A 26,138-nucleotide genomic window follows, 5' to 3' on the forward strand; every position below is an offset into this window, starting at 1 on the left:
AGAATATTGAGTGACATAGCAGACATAGAGTCTCGCTGGTAGAACTTGCACTAAAGCTTTCTTTTCTGGGGAAGCCAATATAGCTAGCCACCATCTATTATTCTATACATTAGAATGTTAGTAGCAACTCATTCTGAAATTCTGAAATCTAGATTGAACTCTAAACCCTAACTAGAAAGTGTTTCCACATGACCTTTACATGCTGCCAGTGCAGTGAAACATATAAAAACAATAATTATCAGCTCCTTTCTTGGCTCCCTTGCTGTGCTTCTTTTTGGATTTGTGCTTGTACTTCTTGGGTGAGAAAAATGAGGATAGAAAATATGAGAATAAGGACATGGATGAAGAATCAAGAGGATCTGCCAGTAGCCCTTGGTCAAATCCAGTGTTGAGTAAAAATGAGCAGCACCTAACCGATCAAGCAGTTCACCAATACGTGGCATTGGATAGGCATCGCAATTAGGCACTGCATTGACTTTTCTGTAGTCCACACAGAAACAAACAGTCCCGTCAGGCCTGGGGACAAGCACCACGGGCCTGCTCCAATCACTGTGGGACTCCATATTACCCCCATATCGAGCATAGCCTTAATTTCATCCTGAACCACCTTTTTCTTGTGCTCAGGCAAGCAATAAGGCCAGCTGCGTACAACCACGCCAGGAGTTGTTTCAATGTGGTGCTCTATGAGGTCAGTACGGCCTGGCAGAGGCAAAAATACGTCGGAAAACTCCATTTGTAACTTTGCCACCTCTGCTCTCTCGGGAACCACCATCGCCAGAGAAGCAGGGACCGCCTCCCTCCAGGGTTTAAGGAGATTGAGGTGGTATACCTGAAGTGCCCCGCCTCTGTCTGTCCATCTGACCTCATAGTCAACTTCTCCCAACTGACCATCAATAACTTTCACTTGGTCAAAGGCGTGCTTCAGCCAATCGTCACGTGACTGCTCCAGAGGGAAATCTCCGAGGGGAGCCAGGAGTAGATGCTATCATAAGCTAGCTAAGCACGGCTGCTATACTGGGTCAATTTGTGTATGTTCTTAACTAGCTAACTAAGCAGGTGCTGTATTAGGTAATTTTGTGGATGTATTAGCTAGAGATCCATAGCAGCTGTTTTTGTGTGTGTAATAAGCTAACTAACTGTATATGCCAGATTAAGTCACTTTGTGGATGTAATAAGTTAGCTAACTACCATTTCAAATTCAATTCTGTAGGTAGCTATCACAGCTAAAATAGATATATTTCCACTCAGTATTGGTTTTCTTCAAATAGTGTTTTGTAAATCTATGGAGATAATTGCAGAATTAATTTTGTCATTACTGTCACGCCTCCCACCAAAGACGTCTCCTTTGCTTGTTCTCTTTCTCCTGCAGGATCAGTTTATGGACAGTATTGAGGACTCCAACTCCCATGAGCCATTGGAAGATTATGTGACTCCCCTCACTTCACCATCCACTAATGAATGTTCATTCCTATGCTCCTCCTCACTGGAATTCTGAACTCAAACACCTGTTTATCTCTAGTCATTAGCTAGTCAATATTTAAGCTCGGGCTTTAGACTATTACATTGCAAAGTATTGCCAGCCTTCCTTGTTGCATACGGAGTGTTCTGTCTTTGTTAAGCCTTTTCATGTATGACCTGTTTTTCATGTTTTTTGACCTACCCTTTTTCGTGTTTGCCCTTATCAGTTTGTTTGCTGTGATTATTCTCATCTCTTGGTTTTTGATTGTGGATTGGTAACTGGTTTCACTCTCTTAATAACCTAAATCTATTATTGGTTACTTGTGCTCTGAAAGGATGTGCACGCATATTTTTTCCAAATGGCCATCCATTTAACTCATTAAAGACTGTATACGAAAGTGGCTCATATCTGATTTGAAAAGATCAGCTTTGAAGATTCACAAAGCTCTACATCAAGTCATTAAATAAATAAATAAATAAATAAATGTGCAGCTTTTTTGATGGCAAGCATATTGGTCCACTGGCTCAATAAGGTCGGCACCTCGCTGAGTGTATGCCACTGCTGGTCAACCTCGGCTCACCTAGATTGACCTGCATACAAAGTGTAACTCTTTTTTTAGCCCCTTGGGCAGTTTTTAAATGCACAAAGTCTTTTCTTTAAAAAATAAAATAAGACAAACATTACAAACAACTGACAGTGAAAAAAGACCTCCTAATATAAAATGATTTAGCTGAAAATGTTGGTGCTAACACTGTGCTAGATTAATTATAGCTGTTTGTAGCTTGTATAATGAACTGGCCAGCAGCTATCCACTCTCAAAAATCTGATGAACCAATTAAAAAGAGTGCCACGGCATTCTAACAAGAAAAAAATTACAATGATCAACAGACAAACAAACTTCTCTGACACAAGATTAACATCTGTTAGGTAGCTAGCTTGTTTTAAAGTAGGGCGCTGTTTGTCTTTGAACATTAAATTAAGCTTTTTTTAGAGGTTATATAAACAGAAAGAATCTTCCGAGCAGAGATGCTACAAAAAGAATGACATAAAGGACAGTGAGTGAAAATGAGCAATGAAAAGTGACATTTTGTCTAGTGCTCTGCATAACCACAAGTGGATCACCCAGAAAATGCTGAGTAAAAAGCAAGTGGGCCACCAGCTTTGCCGTTAGTGAGCCTACACTGTCCTCTTGCTATCTGTGTTCAACCCTCTAATGACAATAAAGCCATTAGACTGATGTAGCCTCTGTAAAAGACCTGTTTGTTGCAACATATTTATTCTGTTCCAGCTCTACAAATTGTGCTCATGCAAACTCTGAGAAACACAGATGAGCCATAACCACTGAAAACATTAAAAATGAACAAAAAGACATTAAAATAATTGTATCTGCACTATTTGTCTGTTTTATCAGCTCCACTTACCATACAGGTGCACTTTGTAGTTCTACAATTACAGACTGTATTTTATCTGTTTCTCTGAATACTTTGTTAGCCCCATTTTATCCTGTTCTTTGATGGTCAGGACCTTCACAGGACCACCACAGAGCAGGTATTGTTTGGGTGTGGATCATTCACAGCACTGCAGTGATACTGACATAAGGTATGAGTTGATCAGACACAGCAGTGCTGCTGGAGTTTTTAAACACTGTGTCCACTCTGTTAGACATGCTTATCTCATTGTTAATCTTTGTGATGGTTTAAAATAAAAAAAAAAGACAAAATAAAAAATAAAATGTTTTGCAAACATTTTTCTTACACGTAATGATACATCATTTAAAAAAATATATTAACTCAGTGACACAGGCATTGACACTGTCTTATTACAATAAATTAGTCTTTTTTTGTAGTTAAGTTCTTTGATGTGTATTTGTGTTCCACAAGAGCTGGTTTGTTTCTGAAAATAAAAATATTGCTTTTCAATATATGAAAGGCATACTGTTGATAGTTCTACAGGACCATTAAGCATCTTGTAGTTTAACTATGCAGCATGAAGAAACTGATGGAATTAGTTTTATAGCACATTGTAGTGTACCGGAATTCATTTTGCAGCATGATGAAAATGGCTATTATTCTATGTACTACTGTAGAATGAAATGCAGCAGCTTGCTGGCTAATTGTTGCTGGAAAGTTACTGTTATTTTAACAGTAAAACTTTTGCAGGGTACAGATTTTTACACAAACTCAAGCTCAGACAGATTGATATGATCAGTGATGATATTGCTGACAGCTCCACAGTGCTGGGTAAAATGACAAGGTGTCTTGTGGAGTCACACAAAATGAGCAGAAGGCAAATTCAAATGAGCTCGAGCCCAGAAAAAGAGGCAGTGTTTTGGAGCACTACTGACATATGGCTTTCACTGTATGTAATACAGTCTTAACTTGCATTTGAGAAGCAGCAATGGACAATGTTTATTAACAACAGACTGTCAAAGTATTTCTGAGCGCATTGGGTGATACCTTTTACAGAGACAGGCCGGTTTCAAATGCAGTGTCATCTGAAGGGTCGAACATCATGGCCACTTAGTTTGAGCTTTCTGCCTTTCCCTTAATGCAGAGTTATTATGGACATATGTATTATGCATGTAGAGTAAAATATCTAAAATTCTTTGTGATCTCAGGCTAAAGAAGCATCAATCCAAAAAGGAAAAATTAAAATCTCTCATCAGCAATTGCAAAATTAAAAAATATTGGTCTGGGAGCAGTGGCAGTAATTTGAGATGGTTTATGCATCTCAAGATATTTGAGAGCAGCAAAAAGTAAACCTGTAAAACAAGGTTGGCACACCTGAAACTGTGGCACACCTGGAATGCTGTCCTAAAGAAAAGATGCCACTCAACCCTAAAGACCACAAAAGTATCTTCAGGTCAGATGTAATCACCTGGAAAGATGTGCTAAAAAAGATGCCACCCAACCCTGATGCTGATTGATGGAGAAGACAAATTAAGTTATATATCCAGCAAGATCGGAGGGTTAACTCTATGTGGATTCACTATTTTATTTAACTGTTTATTAACATATTTTGTTAATGATCTAATAAGTAAGCTTTACTAAATAAATTTTCAAAAACTATAAAACTATAACTAATTTTCTTTGTGCAACTCTATGTAGCCTCAGCACTGGAATGCAGTTTGATGTATTTGCTTTGTTCATAATTCAGAAGCACAAACAGGTACATAGATTTTCAGTTGAGATTAAAATCTATTGAAACACAAAACAAACAAAGGCCGTACAGACTCAACTCTTAACCTACAACACAATTAAAGCAGGACTTGCCAGCTCCATTTCTGCTATCTGACATCACATCACTGGGTTTTTCCACACCAAAGTCAACTTCACTGTCCATCTACCCACAGACTGCGTTAAGTGATAAACATAATATACTGTTAGAAATAAACGTTCTGTGCAGGTACATTTTCCGTTCATCAAGGTACAAACAATGTAATGTTTCCTCAAAGGTACAACAGTGGTACTTACCTCCAATTGTGAACCTTAAATAAGTTTTTTTCTGGTGAAAAGTACATATTTGTACCTTTACATAACCTTATGTTTTAAAAAAGAACAATAAAATTAAAAGACTGGAGACAAGGTGGGGTGTGTGGAGTCAGTACAAAATTTAGCTTCAATGGATTATAGTACAATTATGTTCCCTGGCCAAAGGTACTGAGATGTACCCTTGAGGATACCACTCCAGTGACGAGAGGGGTACCGCCCCAGTGACAGTTTTTACTACCTTCTGAGAGTGTATAGTCCCACCAAAACACAATGCTACATTTAACACACGACGGCATCAGACAACAAAGCAAAATCAAAAAACTTTAACCCTATTGTATTTAATTTAATTTATCATTTAACTATTTATTTACATTTTTATTTACTACTAAGCATTCTCATGTTCATTGTAGGGTGGAGTAAATGCAACTTTGATTTCTTATCTAATCACTAATATTGCCATCTATGGAGCTTATAGGCTAAACTGAGCAGCTAAAAAAAAATAATAATTTAATTAATTAACAAAAAAAATTATGATGTTTGTATTTTACAAGCAAACAGTTTATCATTGCTATGTTTTATGTTATCCCATAGTATTTGGTACAAAAATAAGCATACTGGAGATAGGATCTTAACTAAATTAAATCCACACTAAATTACATAAAACTCTTCAGTTTTATCAAGACTTGATTAACATGGATATGATACTCTCTACTGAACTGATTAAGGTAATCTCTGAGATGTTTTATGACCCTCCTACATTCCTAAATAAAGGTATAAATATGTTAGGCAGTAAAGGAGCCCAGCAGGTGCAGTTACAGCAGGAGGAGCATCTTTAGGGATCCCTACAACTGCTGGCTTCTCACTGCTACTTAACGTGCCTTCATAGGTAAGTCATCAGTATTGTTTAATAATGGAATTGTGAAAAAAAATGGAAATGTGAAAAAAATTAATGGAATTTGAATTATTTATGTGAGACACAAAATGATTAATGTGTTCTTAAATGCTTTAAAGTTTTTTAGCTATTACTACAGGTCTTCACATGAAAAAAACAAACAAAAAAACAAACAAATAATGATTACAAATATAAAAGAAAACATTTTTAAAGTGCTAAACTTTCTCTAAAGGATAGGGCAGCTACTAAAAGACTAGGGCAAGATTTTTATTTTATTTAGTTCAGATTTAAGCAGCTAGGAAAAGAAAACATAACCTGCTCAATGCATTAATCTCTATGACAACAAACTGAATTTACATGACTTTCATTATGGCATATGCACAATGTTCAAAATCTTTACAATTAAAAGATTCTCACATTGATCAACATATTCATTTAAATACATTTTAAAATATGCACAAATAAAAAAAGAAATGACAGTAAACAATTATCTACTCTCTCAAACTATCAAATACTGCATTAAAGAATGTTCACAAGTTATTACAAAGGCAAAGACTGAGTCCTTAATGCAGCCGGAGTATATTTTACAAGTGATCATTCAGGAGAAAATTACCTTTTAGAATGTACCAAACCTACCAAACTTTGTATTGATAGAATCAGCCAGTTGAATGTCTTACAAACAACATTGCTAGACCTTCTATGGTAAAATAAATTCAGCTAAAATGTACATATGTCTTATGACATTGTGACGATGGTTACATAGGTTTATGCAGGATAATACTGAATTGTCATTCTACTTGGTCATGCAGGTTTGAACTGAGGAGCAGTTAAACATAATGGGGTTTCAAATCACACTGGGTGTGACACTACTGTTGCTGATGAATGGTAAGTTTTTTTGCACATTTTCAAAAATGTGCTCTACTGCTAACCAAGTACAACCCCATTTCCAGAAAAGTTGGGATGTTGTACAAAACAGTAAAAATAGAATGCAATGATGTGCAAATTAAATAAACCCTATATTTAATTGAAAATAGTACAAAGACAACATATCAAATGTTGAAACTGAAAATTTTCATTGTTTCTTGAAAATTATTTCGCCATTTTGAATTTGATGCCAGAAACACATTCCAAAAAAGCTGGGACAGGGGCATGTTTACCACTGTGTTGCATCATGTCTTCTTTTAACAACGTTCTGTAAGTGTTTGAGAACTATGGAGACCAACTGCTGTAGTTCTGAAAGTGAAATGTTTTCCCATTCTTGTTTGATGTAGGATTTCAGGTGCTCACCAGTTCGGGGTCTCCTTTGTCGTATTTTTCATTTCATAATGCGTCAAATGTTTTCAGTGGTGACAGGTCTGGACTGCAGGCAGGCCAGTTTAGCACCTCTTTTACAGCAGAGCCATGCTGCTGTAATATGTGCAGAATGTGGTTTGGCATCATCTTGCTGAAGTAGTCAAGGCCTTTCCTGAATAAGACGTTGTCTGTATGGCAGCAAATGTTGCTCCAAAACCTGGATGTATCATTCAGCATTAATGGTGCCTTCATAGATATGCTAGTCACTAATGCCATGTGCACTAATGCACTCCTATACCATCATGAAGACTGGCTTTTGAACTGTGCACTGATAACAAGCTGGGTGGTCTTTAGCTTGGAGGTTGCAGTGTCTATGATTTCCAAGAAGAATTTCAAATGTTGACTCCTCAACAATTCTCAGTCTATCTTAATGAATTCAGGCCCAGAGAAAGTGCTGGCATTTCTGGGTCCTGTTTATATATGGTCTACTCTTTGCTTGGTAGAATTTTAATTTGCATTAGTGTATGCAGCAATAAACTGTATTCACAAACAGTGGTTTTCGAAAATGTTTCTGAGCCCAGGCAGTGATTTCCGCTACAAAATCATGTCTGTTTTTCATACAGTACCGTCTAACGGTGTGAAGATCACAGCAAGCCAGTATTGGTTTTCAGCCTTGTCTTTTGCATACAGTTATTTCTCTGGATTCTCTGAATCTTTTAATGATATTATGTACTGTAGATGATGAAATCCCCAAGTTCTTTGCTCTTTTATGTTGAGAAATGTGATTCATGAATTGTTGCACTATTTGCATGTGCAGTCTTGCAGTGGTGAACTCCTCCCATCTTTACTTCTGAAAGACTCAGCCTCTCAGGGATACTCTTTTTATACCAAATCAAGTTACTGACCTGTTGCCAGTTAACCATTAGGTGATTTTTTAAAGATCATACATCTTACCTGTCTTTTTTTGCCCCTGTCCCAACTTTTTTGAAATGTGTTACTGGCATCAAATTCAAAATGGGCACATAATTAAAAAAAACAAAACAAAAAACAATAAAATGTCTCAGTTTCAACATTTGATATGGTGTCTTTGCACTGTTTTCAATTAAATATAGGGTTAAAATGATTTGCACAGCATTGTATTTTGTCTTTATTTACATTTTGCACAACATCCCAGCTTTTTTGGAAATGGAGTTGTAAATACTAAAAATAATAATTTTTTAAATTAGTATTTTCTGCAACTGTTAATGCACACTAACTGTTTTTTTAAAAATAGTGTGCAAAAGTTGTCTTTCAATACTTTTTACTTTAGAAATCAACAACAAATGTGGAATTTGGCCAGGGTGCCCAAACTTTTGCATACAACTTTGCTTTTATATTTTTATGTACTGTATGTCAACAACAAACATTTATTCCCAGATTTTCCAATATCAAATGCTATTATTTCTCTACATATGAGCAATATTCTTTCTTTTACAGGAGGAGTGAACATAGGACAGTCAGAAGGTAATCAGTGTTGCATTGCTGAGGGTTTACATCAAATCTTGAACTTGATAAATCTAAATATTTACAAGTACAATCACTTTTCAGTTTGCTTTCTGGTGAAACTTTAAAATTAATAGTAATACATAGATATCACTAGCATCAGTAGATGCAGTTAAAATGCTACAATTTGAATGGTCTGTTTCATATATAAATTATATCATAAGTAATCTTGTCAGTCTGTTATTCCTTTCCTTCTCCTATCACTCGCTTCTGTTACCTGATATCTTTGCCAAACATCTTACTTCCCTCTACCCCTGGCATTTTGTAAATCATGTGATCAGTCATTATCTCATCTTAAATATGCCCTGCAGATATAAAGAAGGTTCTTTTGAAGTCAATGGCACTCATCCACAAAGCACATCAGTGTTGTGTAAGAACTTGAAGTGTAACTTAAGTACATGCTAAAAACCTCCCAAACCTGCCAATCCAGTAACACCTAAGAAAGAACATTTATCAGTTCATATTTTTTGCAGATTATGTAATTAGATTTTCTCTCTCTCTCAAAAAAAAAGAAAAAAAACCTTTCGCATGGATTCCACAAGATGTTGGAAACATTCCTTTGAGATTCTGGATTGCATCATATAATTATTCAGGTGCCCTTTCTTGTTAAGAATCTCCCATTCTTCCACATCCCCAGACTGGATGCACCAGCCTGGACTGTTAACACAAGGCATGTTGGGCCCATAGATTTGTGCCGTTGGTGCCAAATTCTGAACCTTACTACTCGTGTGCCTCAGCCGAAATTGAGATTTAACAGACCAGACAATGTTTTTCCGTCTTTAACTGTTCAGTTTTAGTGAGCCTGCTCCCACTGCAGCCTCAGCTTTCTGTTCTTGGCTGACAGAAGTGGAACCCGACATGGTCTTCAGCTGTTGAAACCCAAAGTTGGATGTGTTATGCATTCTGAGATGCTGTTCTGCTCACCACAATTGTACAGAGTGGTTATCTGAGTTACCAAGCCTTTCTGTCATCGCAAACCTGTTTGGCCATTATCTGTGACCTCTGTCATAAACATGGCTCCTGTCTGCAGTACCGCCGCTAACTGAATGTTTTTTTTATTTTTTGCACCATTCTGAGTAAACTACCAAAACACATTTTCTGTAATTAACTAAATGTTTACTAAAAATATAGTTTTTTGTGTGCGTACAACTGTTCAATGCTGTGTTTGCTGGTCATGTGCTGGCTAGTTTTTTGTGTTATGTTCAATTGTTACCAAACTTATTTACCAAAAGGCTCTGTAGTGTTATGATTGTTTTTGTATGGATAAAATGGAACGTTAAATCATTTATTTTAATAAAATAAACATAAATATGGCATGAGGACGCTTAAAGCAAAAGCCCAAAAGTCCAAGTCATGTAAAAAATCTAACTCTAACTCTTTTTAACTCTTTTGGTACTTGAACCAAGTCAGTAGAATAATCAATATGATCAATTCTTATTTTTGTTTCCATGATAGCCAAATCAAACACCTTTGATCCCTGCAATAAATACACTTTACTGGATCAACCCTGGAGAGCCAATAATGAGACTGGACTGGAAATCTGTGACAGAGACTTCAGCTGGAACGGCTGGTACCGGCTGTTCTATAATGGGATGAACATTCGTTTATCAGAGAGCTGTGTTTCTACTTACAGATGTGGTACATATTACACTCTGTGGCTCAATGGTCCTCATCCTCAGATAGAGGATGGAGTGGTCACTCGTCAGGTCTGTGTAAATGTAGGGGATAACTGCTGTTTCTTTGGTTCCACCTCAATTAAAGTAAAGACTTGTCCAGGAAACTACTCTGTGTACAAGCTTGTCAGTCCAAACTACTGCAACACAGCTTACTGCACAGGTACAACTTCTAAACCTGATTTTATTTATGAGTGTTTTATTCATCATGATTTTGTGTGGTATGTTGTCTTGCTGCTTAAAATGTTTCCTCTTTCCAGATGTCAGCACCATAACCCCAAATCCTGCTGCAACAACTTCAGAATCCAACACAAGCATGAGTAGGTTTTCACAGTTATTCTCATCTATTTAGTCCTTATACATGCAGTGTGTAAGATTTAGGAGGATCTGTTATCATAAATAGGGCAGCACGGTGGCGCGGTGGGTAGCGCTGTTGCCTCACAGCAAGAATGGCCTGGGTTTGATTCCCGGCCGGGTGACCGGGGTCGTTTCTGTGTGGAGTTTGCCTGTTCTCCCCGTGTCTGCGTGGGTTTTCTCCGGGTACTCCGGTTTCCTCCCACAGTCCAAAAACATGCAGTTAAGCTAATTGGACACACTAAATTGCCCCTAGGTGTGAATGTGTATGTCTGTCTGTCTGCCCTGCGATGGACTGGCAACCTGTCCAGGGTGTATCCTGCCTTCCGCCCAATGACAGCTGGGATAGGCTCCAGCACCCCACCGCGACCCAGAAGGATAAGCGGTTTAGATGATGTATGTATGTATGTTATCGTAAATAATAGAGTATTCAAAACCATGTTTTCAGTAGAGCATAATCTAATCACTTTTTATTAGCTTAGAATAAATATTATATATACCTTATATATACATAGGGAGCCGTTCCTCTTCCAACATAGGCTACCATTTTGTGCCACTATGTTTTACAGTAGCCTAGAATGGATAAAATAATCAGTGGCTTTAGAGAATGTGCCTTTTGCGTTTTTACATTGAAGTGACAACTTGATTTTGGTGCCATTGTGGTATCAGTTTCGAGGATGTAGAAAGAAAAATCAGTGGTTGCTGCAGGTGCTAGCTAATCATTTTATGTTGTGACAAGATTAAGAAACCAAATTTTGATAAACAAAGGATCGTATTTATTTACACAGATAACTTTGCTAATAAAGAATGGAGACATTCATTTCAGGAAAGGTCCAATACTTTTGCACTTTAAGATTATTTAAGATCACAGATTATATTTTGTATCATTCAGAAACATGGGTAGGCCAGAGGAGGAATCCACTACAAACCACTGCACAGCTGATTAAGATCTCTAAAGACAGGGAAAAAAAAAACAGCTCATTAACCACCTTTCAAAGAATTCACATATTACAGGACAATACAGATAAGAAAAAGAAACAAATACATAAAAACAAAGAAGCAAAAAGAAAGGTTGTAAGTACAGCTTAAATGATTATTCAGACAGCTTCCTGTCCCCAAATGTGAACCAGTAGGCTGATACAGAGAAGCTACTAAATGACCTTACAGCCTGCAAAAATATTCACAAGTTTTGGTGCCCCTGGTCAAATGATGTTTTGTTGATTTTCTAAGTGAAAATAAGACACACTTCTACAGAGAACACATTTTCTGTTTATTTACTGAATTTAACATATTAAAAGAAATAAATATAGACATATAAGTAACATATTAACTTCATAAAAGCTGCCACCATGCAAGAGAAACATTACTTTTATGTTTTATTGCTCTTTTTGTTAAAATAGGAAGGTAATTGATTTGAGAAACAGAGATTTGAGATTTCAGATCCTGTAAATATAGAAAAAAAATGTCACTCACAGAAATGTCTCTTCTTCAGCTACCACTCCAACCAACTACAGCTTTGACCCCTGTAATAACTACAGAGTTATTAATGACTACTGGAGAAACATACGCATTACTGACACTAACTACCGAGGTCATGATGACACTGTTGTTGAATGGAAGGGCTGGTACAGACTGTACATTGAGGGCAAAAGCGCTCAGCTTGCTGAAACTGTCTGGTGTAAGAGCTACACGACATGTGGTGGTTACACAACACTTTGGCTCAGTGGCTCTCATCCACGACTAGTTGACGGCATCGTCACCCGAGAAATCTACAAATCTGTCAACCATTATTGGTACTATAACCAATGCAGTTTCACCAGATCCAGCTCAGTCCAAGTGAAAGCCTGTCCAGGAGATTACTATGTCTACAAACTTGCTCAGCCAGATGTATCAATTCCAATGCCGACATACTGTGCAGGTAAATTAACTCACAGCATAAACTTCATATTGTTAGAATGAGTTCTTCTGTGAACAAATCATATTTGCATATCTTCTTTCTATTGCAGTTGCTTTTAACAGCCTCACTGATGATCCATGTCACAACTATCTCTCACTGGATCAACCCTGGAGAGCCAATAATGAGACTGGATTAAACATCTGTGACAGTGACTTCAACTGGAACGGCTGGTACCGACTGTTTCATTATGGGATGAACATCCGTATGGCAGAGAGCTGTGTAGATGTAAACAGATGTGGTACTTATTATGGTCTGTGGCTCAATGGTCCTCATCCTCAGTTAGAGGATGGAGTGGTCACTCGCCAGGTCTGTGCAAATGAAGGAAGTAACTGCTGTTACTTTAGATCCACTCCAATAAGAGTGAAAGCATGCCCAGGAAACTACTATGTCTATGAGTTTGTCAGCCCACTCTTCTGCAATATGGCTTACTGTACAGGTACTGCATTTGATTTAAATGCTTTACACTATGATTTACTGATCTAAATATTGCAAATCCTGTATGAATAATGTGTTGAAATTTTTTTTCAGATGCCAGTACAATAACCCCAACTTCAAGTGCAGAACTTAACTTAACCATGAGTAAGTTTCCATTGATATTTTCATCCGTATACTGCATATAGTAGTATACTATATGCTGCGTATATAGTAAAGTACTGAATAAAGACGCATTCAGAGACTCTCTACTACTTTAATGTATTAAGACCAGGCAGTCAAGTGATTAACCTGATTAATTCTTAAATCTTATTAAAGGGATGAAACACCATTGTAAATCAAGGAACATGTTGTGTTTGCACTTAATAATTAACAATATGACATATCAGAGACTATTCTGAATGAACAATTATATCTATTTATAACCTACAGCATGATTTTGCATGTTTATATTGTTGTGTTCAGAACAAAACTGTGTCTCCACTTTGTCTTTTATTTATACTTTTATTTTTTCATCTTTCAGAACTACCTGCTGCTGTAATAATACCTTTACATTTTGTGAAAATGTCAAGACAATTAGACCAACAGAAACACAAATTTATTTTTCTTTTGGATTATAAATATTCAAAATTATTTGTAATAAAATATCTGTAGCACTTTATTTTACAGTGTGGTAAGTAACTATGATTTAATAGAAAAATATGTGGTACTTTTTTGTCATTTTCTGGTACATAGTATGAATAGCACTACTTATGTTGAATTTAATGGTATATACATATACACATATATATATATATATATATATATATATATATATATATATAATAATAAATTTTATTATTAATGGTAAGTATATATAGTCATTTGTAATTAAGACTTTGCAAGTGTATATACAGTATCTCACAGAAGTGAGTACACCCCTCGCATTTCTGCAAATATTTTATTATATCTTTTCATAGGACAACACTATAGAAATGAAATGTGGATATAACTTAAAGTAGTCAGTGTACAGCTTGTATAGCAGTATAGATTTACTGTCCTCTGAAAATAACTCAACACACAGCCATTAATGTCTAAATAGCTGGCAACACAAGTGAGTACACCTCACAGTGAACATGTCCAAATTGTGCTCAAAGTGTCAATATTTTGTTTGACCACCATTATTATCTAGCACTGCCTTAACCCTCTTGGGCATGGAATTCACCAGAGCTGCACCGGTTGCTACTGGAATCCTCTTGCACTCCTCCATGATGACCTCACAGAGCTGGTGGATGTTAGACACCTTGCGCTCCTCCTCCTTCCGCTTGAGGATGCCCCACAGGTGCTCAATTGGGTTTAGTTCTGGAGACATACTTGGCCAGTCCATCACCTTTACCTTCAGCAAGGCAGTTGTCATCTTGGAGGTGTGTTTGGTGTCGTTATTGTGTTGGAAAACTGCCATGCGGCACAGTTTCCGAAGGGAGGGGATCATGCTCTGCTTCAGAATGTCACAGTACATGTTGGAATTCATGTTTCCCTCAATGAACCGCAGCTCCCCAGTGCCGGCAGCACTCATGCAGCTCCAGACCATGATGCTACCACCATCATGCTTGACTGTAGGACACCAAATTTAACAGCCCTGCTCCCCATTCACACCTGGAACTCTAACGAGTCACATGACACCAGGGAGGGACAATGACACAATTGAAGTAGTATATTTCAGCTTATAATGGTAAAAAGTAATAGCAAGTACCACTAAACTGTTTCAGTAAAGACATGTGATAGAGAACAGTACATTGCAGGGACAGGTGACAAATTGCAGGGTAGCTTCCACAGAATAGTCAGTAAATACTCTTTTCCAGTATAGTTATTCATTTCTTATTGATTGGTATGTTTACTGGTAAGTGCTCTGTAATACGACATTATAAGTATCTGCAAACTATGTACAAGGAGTACCACATATTTATGCATTAAACACTAGTTATTAACCAATAAAGTTACCATTTTAAAGGTTTTATTCCAACAGTGATATTCTTTGTGTGAGATGTTGTCCTTTAATATTAAAAGTTCCTTATTCATATCTGAGGCTTGTTATGGTTCTGATTCCACAGCAGCTACACCAACCAGCAACAGCTTTGACCCCTGCAATAACTACAGTGTTATTGATGAAGACTGGAGAAATACACGCACTACCAGTAAAAGAGCTCATGATGACACTCTTGTTGAATGGAACGGCTGGTATCGGCTGTATCTGCAGGGCAAAAGTGCTCAGATCTCTGAATGGTGTGTGAGCTTCGCTACATGTGGTGGATACACTCAGTTCTGGCTCAATGGATCTCATCCACGACTAGAAGACGGCATCGTCACCCGAGGAATCCATGGAACCAACAATAACTACTACTACTACTACTACAACTACTACTACTACTACTACTATTATAACCAATGCAGTTACACACACAGATCCAAACCAATCCAAGTGAAAGCCTGCCCAGGACATTACTATGTCTACAAACTTGTTCAACCAGAACTCTCCATTCCGATGCCCTCATACTGTACAGGTGTTTTTAACTTTTCCCCACTATATTTCTCTATTAATAAACTATCATTATATATTATATTTATAACATCTTCCTCTAATTTGAGTGGATGATATTAGGAATTATTGATGTCATAATAAAACAATCTAGCCTTAAGAAAATCATTAATATTTTGTTTTGAACAAATGTTGAAATGTGAAATCTTGTTTTTCTACGTAAGTTTTAAAATTAATAAATAAATCTTAAATTTCCTTTAAACAATAATACGATTCAAACACATGGAAACTTAAATATAGATCATTTTTTAGAAATTAAACAAGACTTGTTGTTTACATTGCAGTTGCTTTTGACAATGTTGCTGACCCCTGCTACAACTATGTCTCATTGGATCAACCCTGGAGAGCCAATAATGAGACTGGATTGTGGTTTTTTAACAGAGAGTTCAACTGGAACGGCTGGTACCGTCTGTTCTATTATGGGATGAACATCCGTTTGTCAGAGAGCTGTGTTCCTACATACAGGTGTGGTGCTTATTACACTCTGTGGCTAAGTGGTTCTCATCCTCAGATAGAGGATGGAGTGGTCACTCGCGAGGTCTGTGGAAATGCAGGATATGACTGCTGTTCCTTCCGCCTGAACCCAATTCGTGTTAAAGCATGCCCAGGAAACTATTATGTCTATGAGCTAGTCAATCCACTTTACTATAGTACAGCCTACTGTACAGGTAATTGTACATTTTTTTGTGATTTTTTTGCACAATCAAACTCTTTTATAATTTTTATATTTGTTTAAATATGTCCTCTTTTCAGATGTTAACACTATAACTCCGACTGCTACCCAAACAACCACAGCTACTGGATTCAACAACACTAGGAGTAAGTTGACATTCTCATTTTTAACTATAAAATGTATTTAGTAACAGTTTACTTTAACACTAATAACATTGAAATAACCATGCCATAAACATATCATAGCAGATGATAACATAATAGTGTCATATTATCATTACTAGAAGCTGTCTTGACAGCTGCCTGTTGTTTGATGTTTAATGTAAAAAATGCAAAATTGTTGCCAAGAAAGGAAAAATGTACATGACAAACTGCTAATATCATGAGAAAACTATACTTAACATTTCTTAAAATAAGAAAAAGAAACCTATGAACTAATATGAGATATCTAAATCATTAAATATTCCAGTAACTTAAAGCTTTGTAGTCAGATGTAAGTAACAGTATTATGTAATTTTATAATAACAATCTAAAATTAGCAAACCGTAGCAAATAAATCTTCTTTTCTGTATTTTCCTAAAATGTCCTGAAAGTAGAATGTTTGAACAAGCTTCAGGCTCCATAGTAGTGAACCTTAAATCCACACTGAAATACTTAAGCTTGAAAGGTTTAAAAAGCCAGAGATACGATAACAACTGCTTCATTTACTCAAAAGTGATGGAACATAATTTAAAAAGGGTAAAAACAAATAAAAATACACAATATATGAATCAATGAATAAAGGTACCAATCAACCACTCATGTGATAACATTACCAAAAATTCCAGTTAGATTCTTAAAATGTCTAAAGTCTTCTTGAAATACCTTCTTTCTTAGTGTAACACTTCAAAACTTCCAACATTTTCATGAAGGTTTTGTCCTTACATTTGTCTGTTTCACGATTAATACATAATATTTTTCTATTGTCATGACACCTAGTTGCTCTTCATTTGTCTGATAAAACTACAGCTAAATACAATGAATGTATGTTATTGCCAAGTCTTTGACAGCATCATGAAGCGCCTGTCCACATTTATTTGTCAACTAGACAAACAGCACCACAGTTGACATAAAATATTTGTTGTAAAACATTCAATTCAAGATAAAAAGTAAGTAATCACCAAAAAAACATAAACAAACTGTTAGGACTATATGACACATTACTATAACAATTATTGCTAATTGCAATATAACATTGTAATATTACTCATCATAAAATCTACTATGTAGAATGTAAACAGATTTCAAGTAATGTGTTAACAAAAAGGTCTTGTTGAAAAGAAACCAAAGGACTTTATTTTTTATGAACCACATACAGGTTAGTGAAAAAAAAATCTGTCTGTGATAGGATATGATTTTTTTCCCTTTCTTTCTTTCTTGGCTATGTGTGTGTGTGTGTGTTTGTTTGTTTTCTCTAACCGTGTGATTATTAACTCAAGATATATAAACTATATATAAACTGGACAAAAGTACTAGGATACCTTAATCATTAAATTCAAGTGTTTTATTCAGTCCCACTGCAACAGGTGTGTAAGCACCTAGCCCTGGAGTCTGTCTTCACAAACATTTGTGAAAGAATGGGTCATTTTAAACAGCTCACTGAATTAAAAAAGGTACTGTAATAGGAGGCCACCACAGCAACAAGTCAGCTCGCGAAATGCTGTCCTGCCTAGATATTCCATGATCATCTGTGAGTGGTATTACTGAAAAGTAGAACCACAACAACTCAACCATGAAGTTGCAGCCCACATTAAATTACAGAGCCTGTTGTCCTTTACATTGTGTGCAAATTTCATGATGAATGGACCAAAAGAAATGGCCTAAAATGACTTGTGAAAAAGTCTGGTTCCATTGACTTACATTAAAAGTAAAGTGTGTTTTTCCTTCTTTTGTAAAGTTACCATTTTGGAGATACAAGGTATATATTTATCTTGGGTTGAATGTGTACACAATAATAATGATTGTTAAATTTTGTGAAGAGATGAATGTGGGACAGGTGGGTCTTAAACAGAATGCACTCCAAAACGCTATAGGCTGGAATGATGTGAATAATGCTAATCGAGTATTGTGTTGCTGCCATCTAGAGTCCTGAATAGATGCAACAGCCATAGTATTTTGCAGTAGGGGGTAAAGCTTTTATAGCAGGGGTGTCCAGTCTTATCCGCAAAGGGCTGGTGTGACACTGGAGAAATAACTATTGCTTTCAGCTTAAGTGATAACAAATGAACTGTGAAGCTGATACTGTCAAAATTATGTTCATTTAATTGATGAGCAATTAAAGCACAAACTGTTTCCACAGCAACCACTCCAACCAACAACTTTGACCCCTGCTATGAATACACTGTTCTTGAGGATGACTGGAGAAACATAAGCAACATCTACTACTGGTACTCATACAATAGAGGTCATGATGATACTGTTGTCGAGTGGAACGGCTGGTATCGGCTCTTTTATCATGGAGAAAATGCTCAGATTCTAGAGGGCTGTGTGACCTACATGGAATGTGGTGGTTACACTTCACTCTGGCTTGGTGGCTCTCATCCACGGCCAGAGGACGGCATCGTCACCCGAGAAATCTATGCTACCAGAATTGATGAATACTACCAGTGTAATTACCACAGATCCTCCAACCCAATCCAAGTGAAAGCTTGTCCAGGTCATTACTATGTCTACAAACTCGTCAAGCCAGATGTGTCACTCATAATGCCTACATACTGCACAGGTAACAAAGCTATTTTGCTTGTGTTATGTACTTTTCATCTGTTTATAAATTACACAAAAATTAAACAAAATTAACCATAAAAAATACCTTTTTAATACTTAAAACGGCTTAAGTGTTACTTAGAGAGAAAATCACTGTGGATAGTTTCAGTTTGAGTTTAGAACAAGTAGTCTAAGCATATTTGCCACAGAAAAAGAATATCACTGTTTCCATAACAGTTGCTCTCGCATACCCAAGTTATGATCCCTGCTACAACTACAATGTGCTGGATGATCCTGGAAGAGCTACAAACCAAACACGCAACAGCTGGTCTTGGTGGTGGTGGTGGTGTGACACCAACATGAACTGGAACGGCTGGTATCGTCTTCTATATCAGGGAAATAATATCCGGATGCCAGAATCATGTGTTAGTCAGGGCATGTGTGGCACTGATGTCCCTCTCTGGCTGAATGGTTCTCACCCTCGACTGGAAGATGGAGTGGTCACTCGGCAAGTCTGTGGAAGCTGGAACAATGACTGCTGTCATTTCAAGTCCTTCCCCATTCAAGTGAAAGCTTGTCCAGGAAATTACTACGTATATGAGTTTGTCAGTCCAGCCATCTGTTCATCAGCCTACTGTGCAGGTAGATTTGATTATTGGAATGCACAGCATTTAATTATAGTTTTTCTCTCTTTTTTAACTTGTTTATTTTTAAATAATATTAATTTGTTTCATTGCAGATATTGATAGCATTACTCCAGTTGATGACCCAGAGATCCCAGAATTTATAGATCCTATGACCACAACAACCACTACAGGTAAGTTATGATAACACTTTATTTGAAGGCTACATAGGGACTTCATAACACATAAAATATTACATGTGTCACGCTTCCGGGTTCTCCTCCTTTGCCTAGCATGCTCCAGGACTCCATTTCCCATAACTCCAGTCCTGATGATGTCATCCATTTCTCCATTCACACGCAATTGCCTCGTTCTCAGTCACCCGAATTCTAATTCGATTCACCTGTGTGTATTTGTCTCAAAGCTTAAATAGTCCTTGGTTTGTTCTCCTCTTTGCGAGATATTGCCATTGCCATGTTTTGAACCCTTCGACCGTTTTTGCTCTTTTGTATTTGCCTTTCTGCTCTGATTGCCTGTATGTTTTTTGTCTATTGCTTGGTTTTTGGATTTCGATTTTGGGTTTACCCTAAGACTTCATTAAACAGACTTTTGTTTTTAAGATCTGCGAGCATCTTCTTGTGCTTGTGCAGCGTTACAACATGTATATTTAAAAACAGAAATCACAATATAACATAAAAATATTTAATAAAGTAAATGAAATTGTGCTGACTAAAGTGATATGAATTTTGTGTCCAGTGTATTACAGTCTTATGAGTCACATTCACAGGGTATTTAAAAGTACACTAGTATGCCTTGCTATAGGCTGAAATTACCAGGGGGACAGGGTTGTCCTGACACTGGGGAAAACAGAGAATTATCCCCTTCGATATATTTCATAGCAAACATACTATATACTATATAATTTTAAACAATGTAACAATATGCACTGAAAGGGCTTCTAATTATACATTCAGAATCATTTGTTTTTAAGTTTACGCCTCAGAGTGGTTTGGTCCACTGCCTACCATACCCGAATCCAAATCCATGGAGGCAGGAGATCCACAATTAATCTCATCATAACTCACTGAATTTTCCACTGATTTTCAAGCGGTTTGGTTTGTTGTAATGTTTTTATGGATAGTGACAGTAATATTACTACAATATAATATTCAAGATTAACTCTATATAGTTACATTCTATAGTAAATGTTCTTACCACATGTAAAATGGCTGTTTGTAGTTTTGTATAATATTTTAATTAGAATTATTTAATTATTTCACTGTGCTATGCAATAAGTTGTATTACACAATACCATGCAGTTAATTTACAGCTAAATTTTTTTTTAGTTTTTATTTTATTTATACAGATACAATTTATAATTTAAATTTAAAAAGTATCATGCATATTTATGTTGACCTGTCTTTGGTAACATAAATGTCCATATCTTGTTTTAAAAGACTACTACAATAAATAAATATTTTTGTTTGATTTAGTTGGCACATTAATTGCAGTATTCTTCTATTTTTAGAGCGATATTTATTTTGAGCTTTATGTTCCTGTACTGTAGCAGACTCAGGGATTAGACCACTAACATATATTTAATAAATACATAAATGTATCAGAAAATATCATTAAAATGTATGTAAAAATATGATAAGGCAAATTCATACTAAAACCATCTTCATGATGGTTCTCAATGGAGATTCTGTAAGATGATGTCACACCATACTCATCAATTAGGAAAATTACAGCCATATATGGTGTACCGTAGGTCATTCTTGGTATTGCTGGTTGAACATACAAAAACATGCATATATAGACTACTGGACTGATAAACAACACTGCTATAAATAGTATTATTATGAATATTAATATTATAATTTAAAACATTTGAACCTGCTGGTACAATCCTTAAGTTATTTGCCCATCAATTGTCCAGTATATAAAGCAGTGACGGGTGTTTTTGTTATACACATTTAATACAAGAGTACTTTTAGTGGCACCTTTTATGTTCCCTTCAGGAACTGCTCTTGAGAATGTTTTCTCTTTATTGTTCCAACAGTAAAATGAAATATCTGCCTATGAAAGTAAGTCAAATAAAATTTGGATAAAGATCAAAAGCAAGTTTGGTCTCATTTCAGTGTCTCTACTCTCCCTATCAATCATAATTATATTTGTCCACCCTCTTTACAAGATTTCTGTTTATGTTACTGTACAATACGTTTTTTAGATTTTTGTAAAGTAATATGTTAAGTTAAACCAGGTATGCTGAAAAGCAGAGCTGAAGAACACACCAGTGTGCAAAAGGTTTTAATTACATCTTTTGTTGATTTTTAAAGTGAAAATAAGTAAATGAAAAAAGTTTTTTAAGTGTACAGACTAAGTATCAGTCACCCAGCAGAACTTAAGGACTCGCGGTTTCATTGTTCAGTCTGAGCTGTTTTTTTCTTCAACTAGTCTGATTCTGTTTGTGCACTTTGACTCTAAGCTTTAACACTTTGGCAAATCTATCTGCTGCATTGTTACTTCATTTCTCTGTTTATTTATCTCTCGTTAGTGATGATGGACCCCTGCGCAGAACAGAACTGCACAGAGGATGAGTGGTGTGGAGAGAGAGATGGCATCTATGGCTGCTTCTGTAATGAAAGTCATTCTAGAACAGGAGACGAGTCTTATGGTACCAACAAATTTGAACAAGCACAGACACTCAAAGCACTTTCTGTAAAATATTTCCTCAAGCCTCATTCATTTTATGCTCTCATTTTGTCACAGACTCCAGAGAAACCTGCGAGAGCAGCTCTGGCACCATGTCTCTGTCCCGCTGTCAGCTCTTTGAAGCTGGTTTCCCTGTTAACGTCCTGCACCTGAGTGACCCCAGCTGCAACGGAACTCTCCAAAACGGCAGACTGGTGTTCCACTTTGATAACGATGACCACATCTGTGGCACAAATCTCACGGTAAACTGACTAGAAACCATAATGACTAATTTATCTCATTACAGTGTATTACATTATTTAAAGCTACAAATATACACCTCTCTGCTGGTAAAAACAAATTAGTTAGTTAGACCCTAAAAACATTGTTGAAAATACTACAAAGACAACATATCAAATGTTGAAACTGAGAAACGTTATTGTTGTTGTTGTTTTTTTTTTAATATTTTCCCATTTTGAATTTGATGCCAGCAATACATTCCACAAAAGTTGGGACAGGGACATGTTTACCACTGTGTTGCATCACCTCTTCTTTTATCAACACTCTGTAAGTGTTTGGGAACTGAGGAGAGCAACTGCTGTAGTTTTGACAGTGAAATGTTTTGCCATTCGTGCTCAATATAGGATTTCAGGTGCTCAACAGTTCAGGGTCTCCTTTGTCATATTTTTCGTTTCATAATGCACCAAAAGTTTTCAATGGGTGACAGATCTGGACTGCAGGCAGGTCAGTTTAGCAGTTTAGCTTTTGCACTTCACCTCAGTCCATCTTAAACGAGTCTGGACTCAGAGAAGGCGGCAACATTTCTGGATGCTGTTTTATAATGGTTTTTTCTTTGTGTGGTGAGTTTTAACTTGCATACAGTAACAAACTGTGTTCACAGACAGCCAAAACTGGTTTTTGGCCTTGTCCCTTGCCTACAGAGATTTCATGTACCCTACTTAATGAAATCCCAAAGAAATGACAGTTCTTTGCTATTTTATGTTGAGAAAGCTTATTCTTCTGAAGTGTTGCACTATTTGCCCACGCAGTCTTTCACAGAATGGTGAACCCCTGAAAGACTCAGTCTGGGATGCTCTTTTTATACCCAATCATGTCACTAACCTGTTGCCAGTGAACTACCAGGTATTTTTTTTTTAGCATTACACAACTTTTCCAGTCTATTATCACCGCCGCAAACTTTTATTGAAATGTGTTGCTTGCAGTCAAAATGGGCATATATTTTTCAATATGTTGTCTTTGAACAATTTTAAATAAATATAGGGTTTAAATGATTTACAGATCATTGCATTCTCTTTTTATTTACATTTTGCACAGTGTCCCAACTTTTTTGGAAATGGGGTTGTGCATGAAAGGGGGAACATTTACACTGTTTGAAAGAACCTTGATAAATGAAAAACATAACTGTAGATGCACAGATTGTATCATGTCATTTGACGAAAAAAATTTTATCATGAATATAACTGTTTACAGGCCAACGGTACCCACTTTGTGTATGAGAACTCTATCCAGGGGGTAGCAGACTCAGCAGGAGGACCCATCAACAGAAAGAAACAACTGGAACTGCGTTTCTCCTGCATTTATCAGCTCAGCCAGACACTCACCATGGACATGGAATTCAACCCCCTGCAGAGGTGGGATTAGAAACACTAATGATAAAGTGGGGCTACATATGAGCTGACAGAGGAGGCACAGGCCACTATGACATCACTGTAGATTAGAGATATTAGTCATTTGTAAACCACAATCATGGTTTATATGTGTCAAACAAAGTAATATTTATATATTAATGAGTGGTGAATAAGTCTGTAATTAGTCAATTATGAAGTAAAAGCTTATAGAGGTCTTATAAACTATCATTATTATAGTGTTCCAAAATATCTTTATACTATATTGCTTGAAAGTTCTTAATGTATTTCTGATCAAGATTGTCTTGCAGGCAGTGAGTTTTAGAATTGTATATCTTATAGTGTGCGGGTGGCTGTAAACTCACAATGTTGGGACTGATGTTGAGATGTGCTGTAGACATCTGCACCACATGTGACCATCATATTTACTTCTATTAAAGTTAAAACAACAAATGTTTTCTACAGTGTTTAAACATATTAAACAGTATTAAACATTTCTGAACATAGAAATTGGAGTAACTATAGGTGCTCCTGAGTGCTTCGGTACTTTTAGAGTTTTAGAGTAGGGTTTTCAGAGTTACATACTTGCCAGCTTAAAGAAAAACTACTGACTTTTTAAATATATTTTGTTCATTATTCATTGTTTATGGTCAGGATATCTAAAACATGTAAAGTGCATCCACACTCATATTTAAGCTATATATACCATTTAATACTCTCTTACTGCTTGTCTGTTTTAGTTTGATCTACTAATAAAAATGAGTGCCTTTGAATTTTCAACAAGACAGTATCAGCAAGCAACATGGATGAAGTGATAAAAACTGATAGCAAGAAAAACAGTAATTATGATTAGAATATTTAAGAACAAATAATGACAGGGCCTTCAGTGTAAGACTTCAACCCAACAGAATATCATATGTTTGAAGCCCCAAAATGCCATAGCCATCCATAAGTGTGGCACCCAAGAGGAGAAATGTCTGAGAGGACTGTATGATGGAAAGAGCCTCTAGTAGTGGGAGAAACTGGAAAACAATTTCAATATTGTTTCCCTCATGTACAGAATTTGGAAAGATAGGACTTTAGACTAAACTAAGAAGTCTGATGTTGTCTTCAAGTTGATTTACATCAAGAAATGCTGTGTAATCAGTTACTTGATCATTTAAAATGAGCTGACCTTCTTATAGGAGAGTTTATTGATTGTTTATAGACTAATATAATCTAGTGTATAGCAGTACATATTTAGGATGTTTATGGAGGAATATCTAATATTCTACAGTAAAGAAATTTGTAATTGACATTATTAAAAATCAATTATTTTTACATTAGATTATGGGGTTCAAAAACTTTGCAGATAATTAATATAAAATAAATGATACATAATCTGTAAACCATGATCAAGAAAATCAATGCTGTTTGTTAATGTATACTAAATCATTGGAGGCCTAAAATTTTATGCATTCTGTATATCTGGGTTAGAAAAGACACTACTTACTGTTGATTTTTAATCTAATAATAAGTCTTTATTAGTATATAGTTATGTAATACAATACTACATTAATAGTAATATTGAAACACTATAAAACTACAATATTATTAGTTATGGTTAGTACATGATTTGTTCATTATAAAGTAGAAGCTAACTTAAATGTGAAGTAATGAGGAATAACTCTAAATTCCTGATTAGTTCATGATTAAGTAATTATGAAGAAAGAGCCATTGAGTGTCTTATATACTATCATTATTATAAAGTGTTATGAGATATTGTATTACTAAAATGGCATTCACACTATATGTGACACCAGTGTACCACTGATAATGAACCTGTGATTGGATATTTGAACAGCATAGTACACAAGACCCTTCCAGATGGTCAGGGGATGTACCAGGTCAGGATGATTCCCTATCAGGATGCTGCCTTTTCCCATCCTTACGATGGCAGTGAGGACATAGTGGTGGACCAGAGGATCTATGTGGAAGTGATTGTTAAGGGAGTGGACAGCCGTCAGATTTCCACAGTGATAGATTCGTGTTGGGCCACTCCTGTGAATGACCAGAACTTTGCTGTCCGCTGGGACCTCATCATTAATAAGTAA

At 36.2% G+C, this 26,138-nt stretch overlaps 2 protein-coding genes across 2 annotated transcripts in view; both read left to right on the plus strand.

The window, feature by feature from the left end:
• LOC118804530 (alpha-tectorin-like) overlaps positions 1-26,138 on the plus strand; it is a 127,716-nt gene that overhangs the window by 98,568 nt on the left and 3,010 nt on the right. The window lies entirely within an intron of this gene.
• On the plus strand, positions 5,755-26,138 carry LOC118804534. The gene is made up of 18 exons (XM_036565026.1): positions 5,755-5,836; positions 6,652-6,727; positions 8,612-8,638; positions 10,133-10,513; positions 10,611-10,670; positions 12,197-12,622; positions 12,711-13,097; positions 13,190-13,240; positions 15,184-15,633; positions 15,953-16,336; positions 16,422-16,487; positions 18,679-19,101; positions 19,320-19,724; positions 19,822-19,899; positions 22,263-22,382; positions 22,478-22,662; positions 23,891-24,051; positions 25,889-26,138. The coding sequence occupies exons 2-18, from the start codon at positions 6,679-6,681 to the stop codon at positions 26,136-26,138; spliced, it is 3,903 nt and encodes a 1,300-aa protein (XP_036420919.1). The 5' UTR covers positions 5,755-5,836; positions 6,652-6,678.

The sequence above is a fragment of the Colossoma macropomum genome, unplaced genomic scaffold (genome assembly GCF_904425465.1).
Source record: "Colossoma macropomum unplaced genomic scaffold, Colossoma_macropomum, whole genome shotgun sequence".
Lineage (NCBI taxonomy): Eukaryota > Metazoa > Chordata > Actinopteri > Characiformes > Serrasalmidae > Colossoma > Colossoma macropomum.

Coding starts and splice junctions, on each gene's coding strand:
- LOC118804534 (XM_036565026.1), top strand. CDS start 6,679: ATGGGGTTTCAAATCACACTGGGTGTGACACTACTGTTGCTGATGAAT. Junction 10,671..12,196: donor AGAATCCAACACAAGCATGA/GTAGGTTTTCAC, acceptor TCTCTTCTTCAG/CTACCACTCCAACCAACTAC. Junction 19,900..22,262: donor GACCACAACAACCACTACAG/GTAAGTTATGAT, acceptor ATCTCTCGTTAG/TGATGATGGACCCCTGCGCA.